This window comes from Oncorhynchus mykiss, chromosome 18, assembly GCF_013265735.2.
Source record: "Oncorhynchus mykiss isolate Arlee chromosome 18, USDA_OmykA_1.1, whole genome shotgun sequence".
Taxonomy (NCBI): Eukaryota; Metazoa; Chordata; class Actinopteri; order Salmoniformes; family Salmonidae; genus Oncorhynchus; species Oncorhynchus mykiss.
Genome location: NC_048582.1, coordinates 37764505 through 37781176, shown reverse-complemented (window position 1 = coordinate 37781176; position 16672 = coordinate 37764505). Strand labels below are relative to the sequence as shown.

General features: G+C 42.3%; 1 protein-coding gene across 8 annotated transcripts in view; it reads left to right on the top strand.

Moving 5' to 3' along the window:
• Positions 1-16672, top strand: part of LOC110496134 (protein argonaute-4) — a 38157-nt gene that overhangs the window by 15768 nt on the left and 5717 nt on the right. For 3 of the 8 annotated variants that reach the window (XM_036952658.1, XM_036952657.1, XM_036952656.1), the window contains exons 9-14: positions 15-134; positions 2639-2767; positions 10383-10516; positions 10812-10996; positions 11291-11450; positions 11803-12118. In XM_036952658.1, coding sequence (XP_036808553.1) covers positions 15-134; positions 2639-2767; positions 10383-10516; positions 10812-10996; positions 11291-11450; positions 11803-12118 — 1044 coding nt within the window. Of the gene's footprint in view, positions 1-14; positions 135-2638; positions 2801-10367; positions 10517-10811; positions 10997-11290; positions 11451-11802; positions 12119-16672 lie in introns of all 8 variants that reach the window. The other 5 variants (XM_021571840.2, XM_021571842.2, XM_021571838.2 and 2 more) reach the window with 2 other exon arrangements.

Here is a 16672-nt window from a genome sequence, read left to right as displayed (position 1 = left end):
CTGTCCGCATACAGGTTTGTAACATTGTGGCCGGGCAGCGCTGCATCAAGAAGCTGACAGACAACCAGACCTCCACCATGATCAAAGCTACAGCACGTTCTGCACCCGACAGGCAGGAAGAGATCAGCCGACTGGTGAGTCATTACTGCTCCCTCAGTGGCGCACGTGTGAACTGCAACACAGGAAGTGGAGAGCCATATTCTGAGGCAGCCGGGAGGTTTTTTTGCAAGGAAAATGCCCTGTTGGGTCTTTTGAGTGTTTTTCCATGTCAGTGTTACTGTTTTCTAAAGGTGTGTGGTTGTCCAGAAATGGTCCCCAGTCTTGACCTCGGTACACATATCTCTTGCCTGGCGTCATATGGTTTCTCTACTCTGAATATTACATTTCCCCCCAAATCATCGAGGCTGGGTTAGTGTAAAGTAACTGTTTGTGTAAAAAGGGCTTTATGAATTGATTGAGCCATTACTGGTATTTGTGACAGTCGATTTGAGCTAGAACTCTAAATGATTGAGTCACAACTAAAAATGTGACCCACCATCTTGATTCGGTCCTTTTGTAGCAACTTTTTAAATTATTTTTTACATTGGATAAAAGTAGAGACTCTTGAGCTAGAAAATGGTAATCAACTGTTGATAAACTTGTAACCCCAAAATGGCCTGTGACTGTTTTGGTAAACCTACTGGAGAGCTCTTCTTTGTCTATACCCATTCAGCATCCTTCACACCCTCTTAAGCCTTAGCCCCGCCCATCTCTTTCAGGATTCACGTGTTAGGCCGTGTGCTAAACAGAGTAAGTTAGTGTAGTAAACAACCAAAGGTAAAGACTTAAAGGGGTGAAATTAGTAGTAGAAATACACTATCTAGTCCTTGGCCTACATCCTAATCGGTTTTTGGTGCAGGTCATGTTAACCGTACCGTCTCTGGTAAACACACTATATCAAATAAAGTCTAAATTGATTTGTCACATGCACAGGATACAGAAGGTGTAAAAGGTACAGTGAAATCGTTACCTGCGTAGTGCCGTCTTTTGTTTAGACCAGGGTTTCTTAAACTTGTTCGGCCTGGGACCCAAATTTGAAATTCTGTGTTTTTCCTGGGACCCAAGCTTATGAAAAAAACATGCAACGATACATAAATATCCCTACATGTAATTGCCATTATCCCTAAAACAAATGCAACATAGACAAACAAATAACAATGAAATAAATAGCAATTCATGTTTATCTGTCTAGGTTGAAACTGTTGCTGCTCAGTTTTTGATAGTGCAACCCTAAGTAACAGTACAGATAACAAATTACTGTAGAAAGTATTGTTAAAAAAAAGTCTAGGTTGGAACTGTTGCTGTTAAAATACAATAAATGTTTTATTTTGAACTGGAATAAACTGATTGATCACATCACACAGAAAAAACACACCGTCCTAATGAGAGATGTGTGTGGCTGGTTGAAGTTTTCAACAAAGTATGTTTATTCTGGGCTAAATTCTGGACAGTGCAACCCTGAGGTCATCCTTGGCATTGAGTGTTTCTGTACTTGTTTTAAAAATTTCCCCCGATTTAAAAAAAAAAAAAAAAAAAAAAAAAGTTTATTTTTTATTTTTTTAAGTACACCAGAGTTGAGGACCAGAACATCTACTGCTTCCTGCTGTAGATGAGCAACCCAACTGCTGTAGACGCTTTTTGCCTCCAAAAAGCGTCTTGCTTTAATCAGTTGATTCCAGAATAAAAATGATTAGTTCCAACCTAGACTTGTTTTCAACAGGAAGTAGGCCAGAGTTTTCCATCTTCAGCTGTACAGTTACTTACTTACTTCAGCTGTTACAGTTTTACTTAGCCAAAACAAGTTAGTTAGCTACTGTACTAACGTTAGCTAGCTATTAGCTGTGTACAAGGGGATTGTTTTGAAAGAGAAACTCACATCTAATACTGAGTGATAGTACTCCCTTAATTCTGCTTATCATTTTTTTCCCCCCACTGTCGGAGCATTGTGCACTGTTCTGAAAGAACTCCCTGGGTTTACTGTCATGCTGTGGATGTTTGGTCAGGACGTGTTGTTTTGAGACTCGTTACGAAGCGCTTCCACGCACAAAACACATTGTGTGCGCTCTATATTGATTAGCACCTGTTAAATTCAGGGCAGCAATGTTAAGAGCAGTAGCAACACTTTAAAAAAAAATGTATTTATTATTTTTTTTTTTTGCAATTCATGATTTCTTAAATGCCGCGGTAGAAAGGATTATCTACACATAATGAGCAGCTCCTGTTATAGAGCGGATGGGCCGAGAGATTCGTCTATCAGCCAATCATGGCTAGTGGGAACGTTCTTGTCTTTTTCCAGGGCTACACAAACTAGACTTGTCATTTATTTTAAACATGTTTTGTTCGTATTTACAGATGGTACAAGTTTGTTATTAAGGCACATGAAAGTTCACATTGTCCAGAAGGCATTCATTCTTGCCCCCAAAAATGTAAACTTTTTTTTTTTTTTCAAATGCGTTTCCTGTGACGTGCGACATACGCCTAGCTTCCTGGAACGGGTCGCAAATGTTTTAGACACTAGCAGGAAATCCATGTGTTCTCTGCTTGCCTCTAACCCCTTTTCCTACTTTTCACACAACCTCTCTCTCTTTGTCCCCCCCAGGTCAAAAGCAACAGCATGGTGGGCGGTCCCGACCCTTACCTGAAGGAGTTCGGAATTGTGGTGCACAACGACATGACCGAGGTGACGGGCCGAGTCCTCCCAGCACCCATGCTGCAGTATGGGGGACGGGTTAGTACCGACACTGGGCGGGACTGTGGCAGGGTGAGTACTAGGGCACTGGGCTGGGCCAATCACGTGAGAGAGGGGCTGTTGGTGTCCGTGTGTGTGAATGAAAAGGGTGAGTGGATTAACCAAGGGGAGGAGGATGAGACTTCATGCCACACAACACATTTGAATTAAATTAAATAACTCTTACCAAAAAAACAGGCTTCTAGCAAACAGTTGTGGCAAACGTTTGGCAAATTTGCCTCATGTGCTCCAAGCTCCTATTTTCACATGCAAATTAGTTTTGTGGCAAACTGTTGCGGCAACGTGTGAAATTCTGGCAAATAATTCTGGTAAATTTGTGGCGAACATTCAACTGTTTGCTGCATATTTATGCTGAAAATGCTGTCTGAATATGTAAATTAGATCAGGTTTTTGGTTACTGTGTGTTAACATTGTTTATGTAGATCAATCACAAAGGCCTAACTTTAAATGAACTTGCTTCACACAGAGAACTAAACTAAACATACTAAATATACATGTATTCAGTGTCTTAACAGATTAGAAAAATCCAATACAATTTTAAAATCATCATGCTAATGAAGAAAAGAGCAAAGACCGGAGATTTCCCAAATTGTTTATTTAATATATTTATGTATCTACAACATTTACATGGGGCGGCAGGGTAGCCTAGTGGTTAGAGCGTTGGACTAGTAACCGGAAGGTTGCAAGTTCAAACCCCCGAGCTTGACAAGCTCTTGAACAGGCAGTTAAACCACTTTTCCTAGGCCGTCATTGAAAATAAGAATTTGTTCTTAACTGACTTGCCTAGTTAAATAAAGGTAAAATAAAATGAGATATTAACACTATGGGGATGTTGACCTTAGGATGTTTAAAGGGCAACTACAGAATTTACACGAGCCAAGTGATAACTGAGAAATAGATTTCAACCAATTGAATTTTCAAAGATGATTTAATGTAATTTTAATAATTAAAACCACAAACTAAATCAAACCATGTTCAGAATTATTGCCTTGCTTGTACTTTGGAGATGACGGCTTGTTGAATGCATTCACTGAAACGATCAGAAAACATAATTAGGGTACTGAAAACATTTTTCTATTTTGGCGTCTTAAAAGGTTGACTCAGTGGCTGATGGGTTTGGCTTTGGAAAAACGGGGTCAGCTAATACAAAGCTGCCTTGATCATGTAGTAACCAAAAGTGTTAAACAAATCAAAATTATATTTTATATTCTTTTTAAAGTAGCCACCCTTTACCTTGACAGCTTTGTGACACTATTTAGTTGGCAGCAAATTTGCCACAAATTATTTTTTTAGAAGGGAACCTTCATCCCTGAAGGGCAGTTTTATTATTGCATATTATAAACTCAGCAAAAAAACAAGTCCCTTTTTTCAGGACCCTCTTTCAAAGATAATTTTCATTGTAAAGGGTTTAAACACTGTTTCCCATGCATGTTCAATGAACCATAATCAATTAATGAACATGCACCTGTGGAATAGTCGTTAAGACACGAACAGCTTACAGACAGTAGGCAATTAAGGTCACAGTTATGAAAACTTAGGACACTAAAGAGGACTTTCTACTGACTCTGAAAAACACCAAAAGAAAGATGCCCAGGGTCCCTGCTCATCTGCGTGAACATGCCTTAGGCTTGCTGCAAGGAGGCATGAGGACTGCAGATGTGGTCAGGGCAATAAATTGCAATGTCCGTACTGTGAGACACCTAAGACAGAGCTACAGGACGGACAGCTGATCATCCTCGCAGTGGCAGACCACGTGTAACAACACCTGCACAGGAACAGTACATCTGAACATCACACCTGCGGGACAGGTACAGGATGGCAACAACAACTGCCCGAGTCACACCAGGAACCCTCAATCCCTCCATCGGTGCTCAGACTGTCCGCAATAGCCTGAGAGAGGCTGGACTGAGGGCTCGTAGGCCTGTTGTAAGGCAGGTCCTCACCAGACATCACCGGCAACAATGTCGCCTATGGACACAAACCCACCGTCGCTGGACCAGACAGGACTGGCAAAAAGTGCTCTTCACTGACGAGTCGCGGTTTTGTCTCAACAGGGGTGATTGTCGGATTCACATTTATCGTCGAAGGAATGAGTTACACCAAGGCCTGTACTCTGGAGCGGGATCGATTTGGAGGTGGAGGGTCCGTCATGGTCTGGGGTGGTGGGTCACAGCATCATCGGACTGAGCTTGTTGTAATTGCAGGCAATCTCAACGCTGTGAGTTGCAGGGAAGACATCCTCTTCCCTCATGTGGTACCAGATCCAGCAGGCTCATCCTGACATGGCAATGCCACCAGCCATACTGCTCGTTTGGTGCGTGATTTCCTGCAAAACAGCAATGTCAGTGTTCTGCCATGGCCAGCGTGCTCAATCCAATTGAGCAAGTCTGGGACCTGTTGGATCGGAGGGTGAGGGCTAGGGCCATTTCCCCCCCTGAAATGTCTGGGAACTTGCAGGTGCTTTGGTGGAAGAGTGGGGTAACATCTCACAGCAAGAACTGGCAAATCTGGTGCAGTCCATGATGGGGAGATACCAGATTCTGACTGTTACTTTTGATTTTGACCCCCCCCCCCCCCTTTGTTCAAGGATACATTATTCCATTTCTGTTATTCCATATCTGTTAGTCACGTCTGTGGCATTTGTTCAGTTTATGTCTCAGTTGTTGAATCTTGTTATGTTCATACAAATATTTACACGTGAAGTTTGCTGAAAATAAATGCAGTTGACAGTGAGGACGTTTCTTTTTTGCTGAGTTTATGTAGACTATATACACGGTCTCTACATAGTGGGGCAGAAAAGTATTTAGTCAGCCACCAATTGTGCAAGTTCTCCCACTTAAAAAGATGAGAGGCCTGTACCTATGATTTTCATCATAGGTACACTTCAACTATGACAGACAAAATGAGAAGAAAAAAAATCCAGAAAATCACATTGTAGGATTTTTAATGAATTTATTTGTAAATTATGGTGGAAAATAAGTATTTGGTCAATAACAAACAAGCAAGATTTCTGGCTCTCACAGACCTGTAACTTCTTCTTTAAGAGGTTCCTCTGTCCTCCACTCGATACCTGTATTAATGGCACCTGTTTGAACTTGTTATCAGTATAAAAGACACCTGTCCACAACCTCAAACAGTCACACTCCACTATGGCCAAGACCAAAGAGTTGTCAAAGGACACCAGAAACAAAATTGTAGACCTGCACCAGGCTGGGAAGACTGAATCTGCAATAGGTAAGCAGCTTGGTTGTGGGAGAAATGATTAGGAAATGGAAGACATGCAAGACCACTGATAATCTCCCTCGATCTGGGGCTCCACGCAGATCTCAACCTGTGGGGTCAAAATGATCACAAGAACGGTGAGCAAAAATCCCAGAACCACACGGGAGGACCTAGTGAATGACCTGCAGAGAGCTGGGACCAAAGTAACAAAGCCTACCATCAGTAACACACTACGCCGCCAGGGACTCAAACCCTGCAGTGCCAGAAGTGTCCCCCTGCTTAAGCCAGTACATGTCCAGGCCCGTCTGACGTTTGCTAGAGAGCATTTGGATGATCCAGAAGAAGATTGGGAGAATGTCATATGGTCAGATGAAACCAAAATATAACTTTTTGGTAAAAACTCAACTCGTTGTGTTTGGAGGACAAAGAATGCTGAGTTGCATCCAAAGAACACCATACCTACTGTGAAGCATGGGGGTGGAAACCTCATGCGTTGGGGCTGTTTTTCTGCAAAGGGACCAGGATGACTGAACCGTGTAAAGGAAAGAATGGGGCCATGTATCGTGAGATTTTGAGTGAAAACCTCCTTCCATCAGCAAGGGCATTGAAGATGAAACGTGGCTGGGTCTTTCAGCATGACAATGATCCCAAACACACCGCCCGGGCAACGAAGGAGTGGCTTCGTAAGAAGCATTTCAAGGTCCTGGAGTGGCCTAGCCAGTCTCCAGATCTCAACCCCATAGAAAATCTTTGGAGGGAGTTGAAAGTCCGTGTTGCCCAGCAACAACCCCAAAACATCACTGCTCTAGAGAAGCTCAACATGGAGGAATGGGTCAAAATACCAGCAACCTTGTTTTTTATTTATTTATTTATTTTACCTTTATTCAGGCAAGTCAGTTAAGAACAAATTCTTATTTTCAATGACGGCCTGGGAACAGGCCGTCAGGGGCAGAACGACAGACCTTGTCAGCTCGGGGGTTTGAACTCACAACCTTCCGGTTACTAGTCCAACGCTCTAACCACTAGGCTACCCTGCCGCCCTTGTGAAGACTTACAGAAAACGTTTGACCTCTGTCAATGCCAACAAAGGGTATATAACAAAGTATTGAGAAACGTTTGTTATTTGCAAATAAATTCATTAAAAATCCTACAATGTGATTTTCTGGATTTTTTTTATTCTCATTTTGTCTGTCATAGTTTGAAGTGTACCTATGATGAAAATTACAGGCCTCATCTTTTTAAGTGGGAGAACTTGCACAATTGGTGGCTGACTAAATACTTTTTTGCCCCACTGTAAGTTCCGTACAGGCTTTATATAATGTAATTGTGTTCGGTTTGGGTAGATGTCTTCCACAGACATCGTTATAGGTCCAATGTGGACTGTAAAAACCATGTGTTGCATATGGATAATTGATCTGAACTTGGCTTGAAATTGCACGTTAGAAAAACATTTGGTCACAGAAATAGCTATAATAGAGATGTACTAACAGTTTTGGCACAGTTTTGCTGGGTTATACGCCTTTTATTGGGCCGATTTTTACAGACTCTTCTTGAGTGGTTTGGACTGCTGCCTGCTGGGTAATGGAGTTTTATCATCCTCTGAAATGTGGACTGATTGCTTTTGTCGTCGCAGTTAGTTATTAATTTGTTTGACTGGCACGTCTTTCAGACCTTTTCAACTGTCATGGTTATATTGTTGTAGCCGTAATAGGTTTGTGATGGGGAAAAGCGACTCTCCTTGTGTTTGTCACTCCATCACTGTGTTATCATGCTGGTGTTTATAAAATGTTGCTGTAATTACAGTGGAGAGCTTTGCTAATCATCGCTTAATTATTCCCTGATAACCTTTCTCTAGCATCACTTGCTGTTAGTTTGATGTGATGTGCACGACTATATTAGAATTCAGTGTAATCACAATCTAATGTATATGTGATTCCATGCTGGATCAGCACCCCAGTATTCAGGGCTTTTTCTTTCTTGAATTGCACATTTTAGTACATGTGTAGCTTGCTGGAGAATACAATATGGTTGCCCAATTGTTACAAGAGAGGGTAGCTAACTCGACACAATGCAAAATGTATGTAGACGCTATGGGCTCTGAACACTGAAGGTACTTCTATTCATAGCTAGAATGATCTAATAATATCTGGGCCTCTATCCGCAAAGCATCTCGGATTAGGAGTGCTGATCTAGGATCTGTCCATACAATCTTATTATTCATTATGAACTGAAATGAAAAACTGGTCCTAGATTAGCAGTGGCACTCATACTCTTTGTGGACGCTTTGTGGACACAGATCCTGATATACAGAACCAGTCAAAAGTTTGAAAACCTACTCATTCCAAGGTTTTTCTTTTATTTGTGTTATTTTCTACATTGTAAAATAATAGTGAATACATCAAAACTCTAAAATAACACACATGGAATCATGTTTTAAACAAATCAAAATCTATTTTATATTTGTTTCTTCAAAGTAACCACCCTCTCTGCCTTTGACAGCTTTTCACACTCTTGGCATTCTCTCAACCAGCTTTATGAGGTAGTCATCTGGAATGCATTTCAATTAACAGGTGTGCCTTGTTAATTTGTGGAATTTCTTTCCTTAATGCGTTTGAGCCAATCAGGTTTGTTGTGACAAGGTAGGGGGGGTATACAGAAGATAGCTCTATTTGGTAAAAGACCAAGTCCATATTATGGCAAGAACAGTTAAAATAAGCAAAGGGGAACAACAGTCCATCATTACTTTAAGACATGAAGGTCCGTCAATACGGAACATTTCAAGAACTTTTCTTCAAGTGCAGTCGCAAAAACCATCTTGCGCGATGATGAAACTGGCTCTCATGAGGACCGCCACAGGAAAGAAAGACCCAGAGTTACCTCTGCTGAAGAGGATAAGTTCATTAGTTACCAGCCCAAATAAATGCTTCACCGAGTTCAAGTAACAGACACATCTCAACATCAACTGTTCAGAGGAGACTGCGTGAATCAGGCCTTCATGGTCAAATTGCTGCAAAGAAACCACTACTTGCTTGGGCCAAGAAACACGAGCAAGGGACATTAGACCCGTGGAAATCTGTCCTTTTCATCTGAGTCCTAATTTGAGATTTTTGGTTCCAAACGCCATGTTTTTGTGAGACACAGAGTAGATGAGCAGATGAACTCTGCATTTGGTTCCCACTGGGACTGTCAACAGGACAATGACCCAACACACCTCCAGGCTGTGTGAGGGCCATTTGACCAAGAAGGAGAGTAATGGAGTGCTGCATCAGATGACCTGGCCACAATCACCCGACATCAACCCAATTGAAATGGCTTAGGATGGATTGGACCGCAGAGTGAAGGGAAAGCAGCCAACAAAGTGCTCTGCATGTGGCTACTCCTTCAAGACTGTTGGAAAAGCATTCCTTATGAAGCTGGTTGAGAGAATGCCAAGAGTGTGCAAAGCTGTCAAGGAAATGGGTGGCTACAAATTTAAAATATATTTTAATTTAACACTTTTGGTTACTACATGATTCCATGTGTTATTTCATAGTTTTGATGTCTTCACTATAATTCTACAAAGTAGAAAATAGTAAAAGTTATGAAACCCTTGAATGAGTAGGTGTCAACTTTTGACCTGTACCCTATGTTCTTTTATTATAAACTGGGTGGTTCAGGCCCTGAGTGCTGATTTGGCTGACAGCTGTGGTATACCATGGGTATGACAACATATTTTTACGGTTGTAATTACTTTGGTAACCAGTTTATAATAGCAATAAGGCACCTCTGGGGTTTGTGGTGTATATGGCCAATCTACCACGGCTAAGGGCTGTATCCAGGCACTCCGCGATGTGCCGTGCATAAGAACAGCCCTTAGCCGTGGTATATTGGCTATATTGGCTATACACCCCCTGGCTATAACTGGAAGGGTGAAAGCCTGCATTGTCAAGTATTTGCTCACCTGTAGATTGGACAATTCTGAGCATATCTTGTATTGTACAATCGTAACTATGACGGTCATGTCTATTCTATACATGAATGTTCTGCCCCGTTGAATAAGCTTCTGGTGCTGTCTAGGCCGTGGAGGTTTTACATGTAAGCTACTTGCTATGGGATAGTGTGTAATAGGAGCATACAGTAGTTTCCTTCTGAACACAGATCTAGGGTCAGATTCTCCTACCCTCCCAATCCTAATCACCCCCATTTAAGACACGCATGTAAAATTATCTGTCACTGTATCAGTGGTAAGAGTCATCTTCTACCCCAAACGTGTGTGTGTGTGTGTGTGTGTGTGTGTGTGTGTGTGTGTGTGGTGCGGGCTGGGGAGTTGTATCTGCTGTGTCGGCTGGTTAAACCGGGGGGTTCACTAAGAGCGTAGGGACTCTCTCCGCAGAACAAGACCGTGGCCACGCCCAACCAGGGCGTGTGGGACATGCGGGGGAAGCAGTTCTACGCCGGGATGGAGATCAAGGTGTGGGCCGTGGCCTGCTTCGCCCCACAGAAACAGTGCAGAGAGGACCTGCTCAAGTGAGTCATCTGCCCGTCCACCTTGGTAGACGCACCACTCCACCCAAAAATCCCCATAGCCCTCCTTAGTCTGTGTGGTGACCACTACTCATTTTTAGGGCCAAATCCAAACTTGAGATCTGTGGGCTTACCTCAAAAATGATTCACATCTCTCAATGATGTACGCAAACTAAGTTGAGCAAATGTATTAAGTTAGGATTCGGACCACAAAACTTGAACTTATTGTTCAACAGTTTGAATGCACTGTTCTTTCTCTAGACTACAGTCCCTAAAGGTTTGTTCATGGGTTTTCTAGGAGCTTCACAGACCAACTGAGAAAGATCTCGAAGGATGCCGGTATGCCCATCCAGGGCCAGCCGTGTTTCTGTAAATACGCCCAGGGAGCGGACAGCGTGGAACCCATGTTCAAACACCTCAAGCTGTCTTATGTGGGACTGCAGCTTATCGTGGTCATCCTGCCCGGCAAAACCCCTGTCTACGGTAATAATAACTTTCATACCTCTTTGTTTGGGAAATCGATGTTGTCTTTTGATGCATTTCCTATGTCTTATGGTTTTACATGACTTTGCCTAAAATATTTGATAAATATAATTGGAAGAATTGAAAATGGCGGTAGGGGAAAGAACACCCTCAAGTCACTAGTGGAAATCGAGGGAACACCAGTTCACTCCTCCTGCTCAGTATGTTAAGAGAACCAATCTGCTAGCTACTGTTTTCACTTTGCATTTGAAATTATTAGCGCTACATTATTATTCTGTGGTCCTGGTGCCACAGCGGAGGTGAAGCGGGTAGGAGACACTCTCCTGGGCATGGCCACTCAGTGTGTCCAGGTGAAGAACGTGGTGAAGACATCCCCCCAGACCCTCTCCAACCTCTGCCTCAAGATCAACGCCAAGCTGGGGGGCATCAACAACGTCCTGGTGCCCCATCAGAGGTGACGACACACACACTGACTCACTCGCTCATTAACTCAGGTTGACCCTCACTGTTGACCCTCACGGATGTTCTCACGATGGTCTTCCAAGCCTTCGTTGTTTTGACGAAATTGCCTGCAGGCAACAAAATGCAGTAAAACTGGGAATAATGCACCCACTGCTTAGTCATCAGCGAAGGCTCTATACACCCACACAACATACAATTACCTCATGACATGTCAATCAAATGTGTTCTGTATTGTCAGCTCTATACCTCTTCTCTGAGAGCAAAGCAACATGCAACATAAACTCTGTTTTATTTGCCATATCTGCCATTTTAATTAATAAAAAATTTAAACCTCTTCTCCCCAGACCCTCTGTGTTCCAGCAACCCGTCATCTTCCTGGGGGCAGACGTCACTCACCCTCCAGCCGGCGACGGCAAGAAGCCCTCCATCGCGGCGGTGGTGGGCAGCATGGACGGCCACCCCAGCCGCTACTGTGCCACGGTGCGCGTGCAGACGTCGCGCCAGGACCTGTCCCAGGAGCAGCTGTACAGCCAGGAGGTCATCCAGGACCTGACCAACATGGTGCGCGAGCTGCTGATCCAGTTCTACAAGTCCACGCGCTTCAAGCCCACCCGCATCATCTACTACCGCGGCGGCGTGTCCGAGGGCCAAATGAAACAGGTAACTGGGAGGGTGATTCGCGTCTGTGGTGTGTCATTTCGGTTCATTAGGTTCAGTTCTCTCTCCTTGGACTGAATTGGCCATTGAATTACATGATCAAAATGGCGTGTTTATATTGAGTCGGTGGCTGGTTAACCCTTCGAGTAGTTATTCTTTGTTGAAATTTCAGATGAAATAAGGCTTTTTGTTTTTTTCGCAGCCCTTTTGCAATACCTTAATTAAGTGGTGTAAAGGGTAGCATATGCTATCAGTACTCAAAGGGTTTAGAAGGTGCCAGTGTTGATTTTTATGTAGTCAAGTTTTTGTTATTTTGACTAAAATATAATTAAGTCACATTTTTGGCATTTGAACAATGATTTCGTCTAGTTTTATTTATATATATAACTAGACGAAATCATTGTTCAAATGCCAAAAATGTGACTTAATTATATTTTATATATATATATATATATATATATATATATATATATATATATATATATATATATTAGTCATAAACAATGGGCCATTTTAGTCACCTACATCACTGACTTCCATGTGCACAAACATACATGGCCTTGACCTACCAACAGATTTTTCTGCATAGCATTGGCAGGAGAACGCATTACTCAGCAGCAGATCAAAAAAATCACACCCCTTGACTGGGCCCCAGATGAAATTTTTTTCAGTTGGTGGCACCAGCCCGTGATTTAGTTGCACCAATTTTTTTCCCCCAGCAGCGTCACACAATGGATTATACTTTTTTTTGTTATCACCTGAAGTCATTAGATTGTGTCGATTTCTGCGATGGTGGGCTAGTCAAGAAGTAAGTCGTTTCATCGAACACATCCAAGCAGAAATGCATGATTCAAGATCAGTTGATGTGCAACCTAATCCAGTGATTGCCATGTATTGTGACCAATGGGGTATTGTTATATTTTTCTTTTGAAATAGGGCTTCTCAATTTTGTTGTGCAATAGAGATGAATTTGCCTAAATATTTGTGCACTAATGTCATAGGGGTCTTAATTCACCACAAGGAAGTGAAAACTCAGAACACATGAGGTAGATCAATGACACTACATATAATACTCACGGCTATGTATTCCTCTATTAAACAGTCAATTGAGTGTCCTAAAAATTTTTTGTAGCCTGTTACCCTTTGCACTCAGTGGCGGATGTGCATTTCACGCGCTTCCCCATCAAATCTGTCTGTTTAATCTAGAGAGAACATTTAAAACAATAAAAAAAATACTTTCGTTGACTGTATCTCAATCCACCAATGTCGCCCTTCCGCATCTGCGGTGAAAGGCGGCAGAGCAACAGCGGAGTTTGTCAGACCAATGAGACATCCCGAAAAATCAGTCTTAGAACAAATGTCTGTAGCGCCCGAACGGTTTGTCCTTCCAAATATGACGGTGTTCGATAGTGTGTTCTGTTTTGCTCTACGACCCGCACCATCGTCACGGTACTCGATAGTGTGTTCTGTTTTGCTCTACGACCCACACAATCGTCACGGTACTCGATTTGACTGCTTTTACAGCGTCTGTCTGTAGCGTTTGAACAGTTTGGGCTTCACCATTTTATGGAAAGGTGAGTCACTCACGAGCACGTACATGTTTGTTGTTTTGGTCTAGCACGAACACACAACTAATGGAAAAAAATTAATGGAAGTAGTTTAGTGCCGAAAATAAAGGGTTCGGAACATGTTCTTATTTACAATGACGGCCTACCAAAAGGCCTACTGCGGGGACGGGGGCCGGGGATTAAAATAAATAAATAAATAAATACAATATAATATAGGACAAAACACACATCACGACGAGAGACAACACTACATAAAGAGAGACCTAAGACAACATAGCAAGGCAGCAACACATAACAACACAGCATGGTAGCAACACATGGTAGCAACACAACATGGTAGCAGCACAGAACATGGTACAAACATTGTTGGGCACAGACAACAGCACAAAGGGCAAGAAGGTTAGAGACAACAATACATCACACAAAGCAGCCACAACTGTCAGTAAGAGTGTCAATGATTAAGTCTTTGAATGAAGAGATTGCGAAAACTGTCCAGTTTGAGTTTTTCTTGCAGTTCGTAGTTACAGTTCATATACAGTGCCTTGCGAAAGTATTCGGCCCCCTTGAACTTTGCGACCTTTTGCCACATTTCAGGCTTCAAACATAAAGATATAAAACTGTATTTTTTTGTGAAGAATCAACAAGTGGGACACTATCATGAAGTGGAACGACATTTATTGGATATTTCAAACTTTATTAACAAATCAAAAACTGAAAAATTGGGCGTGCAAAATTATTCAGCCCCTTTACTTTCAGTGCAGCAAACTCTCTCCAGAAGTTCAGTGAGGATCTCTGAATGATCCAATATTGACCTAAATGACTAATGATGATAAATACAATCCAACTGTGTGTAATCAAGTCTCCGTATAAATGCACCTGCACTGTGATAGTCTCAGAGGTCCGTTAAAAGCGCAGAGAGCATCATGAAGAACAAGGAACACACCAGGCAGGTCCGAGATACTGTTGTGAAGAAGTTTAAAGCCGGATTTGGATACAAAAAGATTTCCCAAGCTTTAAACATCCCAAGGAGCACTGTGCAAGCGATAATATTGAAATGGAAGGAGTATCAGACCACTGCAAATCTACCAAGACCTGGCCGTCCCTCAACTTTCAGCTCATACAAGGAGAAGACTGATCAGAGATGCAGCCAAGAGGCCCATGATCACTCTGGATGAACTGCAGAGATCTACAGCTGAGGTGGGAGACTCTGTCCATAGGACAACAATCAGTCGTATATTGCACAAATCTGGCCTTTATGTAAGTGGCAAGAAGAAAGCTATTTCTTAAAGATATCCATAAAAAGTGTTGTTTAAAGTTTGCCACAAGCCACCTGGGAGACACACCAAACATGTGGAAGAAGGTGCTCTGGTCAGATGAAACCAAAATTGAACTTTTTGGCAACAATGCAAAACGTTATGTTTGGCGTAAAAGCAACACAGCTGAACACACCATCCCCACTGTCAAACATGGTGGTGGCAGCATCATGGTTTGGGCCTGCTTTTCTTCAGCAGGGACAGGGAAGATGGTTAAAATTGATGGGAAGATGGATGGAGCCAAATACAGGACCATTCTGGAAGAAAACCTGATGGAGTCTGCAAAAGACCTGAGACTGGGACGGAGATTTGTTTTCCAACAAGACAATGATCCAAAACATAAAGCAAAATCTACAATGGAATGGTTCAAAAATAAACATATCCAGGTGTTAGAATGGCCAAGTCAAAGTCCAGACCTGAATCCAATCGAGAATCTGTGGAAAGAACTGAAAACTGCTGTTCACAAATGCTCTCCATCCAACCTCACTGAGCTCGAGCTGTTTTGCAAGGAGGAATGGGAAAAAATGTCAGTCTCTCGATGTGCAAAACTGATAGAGACATACCCCAAGCGACTTACAGCTGTAATCGCAGCATAGGCATAGGCCACACCCACTGGGGAGCCAGAGAACATTTTCATCAGCTGTCTGGGTGGCTGGTCTCCGATGATCCTGCAGGTGAATAAGCTGGATGTGGAGATACTGGGCTGGCGTGGTTACACGTGATCTGCTTTTGATGCCGGGTTGGACGTAATGCCAAATTCTCGAAAACAACTTTGGAGGTGGTTTTTGGTAGAGAAATGAACAATCAATTATTTGGCAACAGCTCTGGTGGACATTGCTACAAGTCAGCGTACCAATTGCACACTCCCTCAACTATAGACATCTGTGGCATTGTTGTGACAAAACTGAACATTTTAGAGTGGCCTTTTATTGTCCCCAGCACAAGGTGCCTTACTTGGTTAAATAAAGGAGAAAATAATACAATGTGAGAAGCAAATTGACCCCAGCCCTTACATTCATTATATAGTCTTCCATTATGGAAAGGCATTTCTCCTTGTCCAACTACATCATCCCCATACTGTTATTTAGTTTTTTTGCCCCTTTGCAACCCAGTATCTCTACTTGCACATTCATCTTCTGCACATTTATCACTCCAGTGTTGTTTAATTGCCAAATTGTAATTATTTTGCCACTAGGGACAATTTATTGCCTTACCTCATTTGCACACACTGTATATAGACCTTTTCTATTGTGTTATTTATTGACTGTATGTTTGTTATTCCATGTGTAACTCTGTGTTTGTCACATTGCATTGCTTTATCTTGGCCAAGTCGCAGTTGTAAATGAGAACTTGTTCTCAACTATCCTACCTGGTTAAATAAAGGTGAAATAAATACAACTGTTTGACCAAATCATGGTTTTAGCCAGCAAACGTTTTTTATTTTTTTTGAGTGAGGTGACCATGTAATGATGTGACCAATCCATTTTTCTTTACTCGCACAGCCAAGTCAAAGGGTCACGAAATGTGACTAAATGGTTGCAGTCTGGAGCCCTGCCCCTTGACATACTGGGAGCTATATTGTAATCATTTTGTTGATGAAATACTTTCACCCCAACCAAAACCCTGTCAGGGGCATTGACGGTGCAATAGTGACTCAAAAGTATATTCAGACGGAC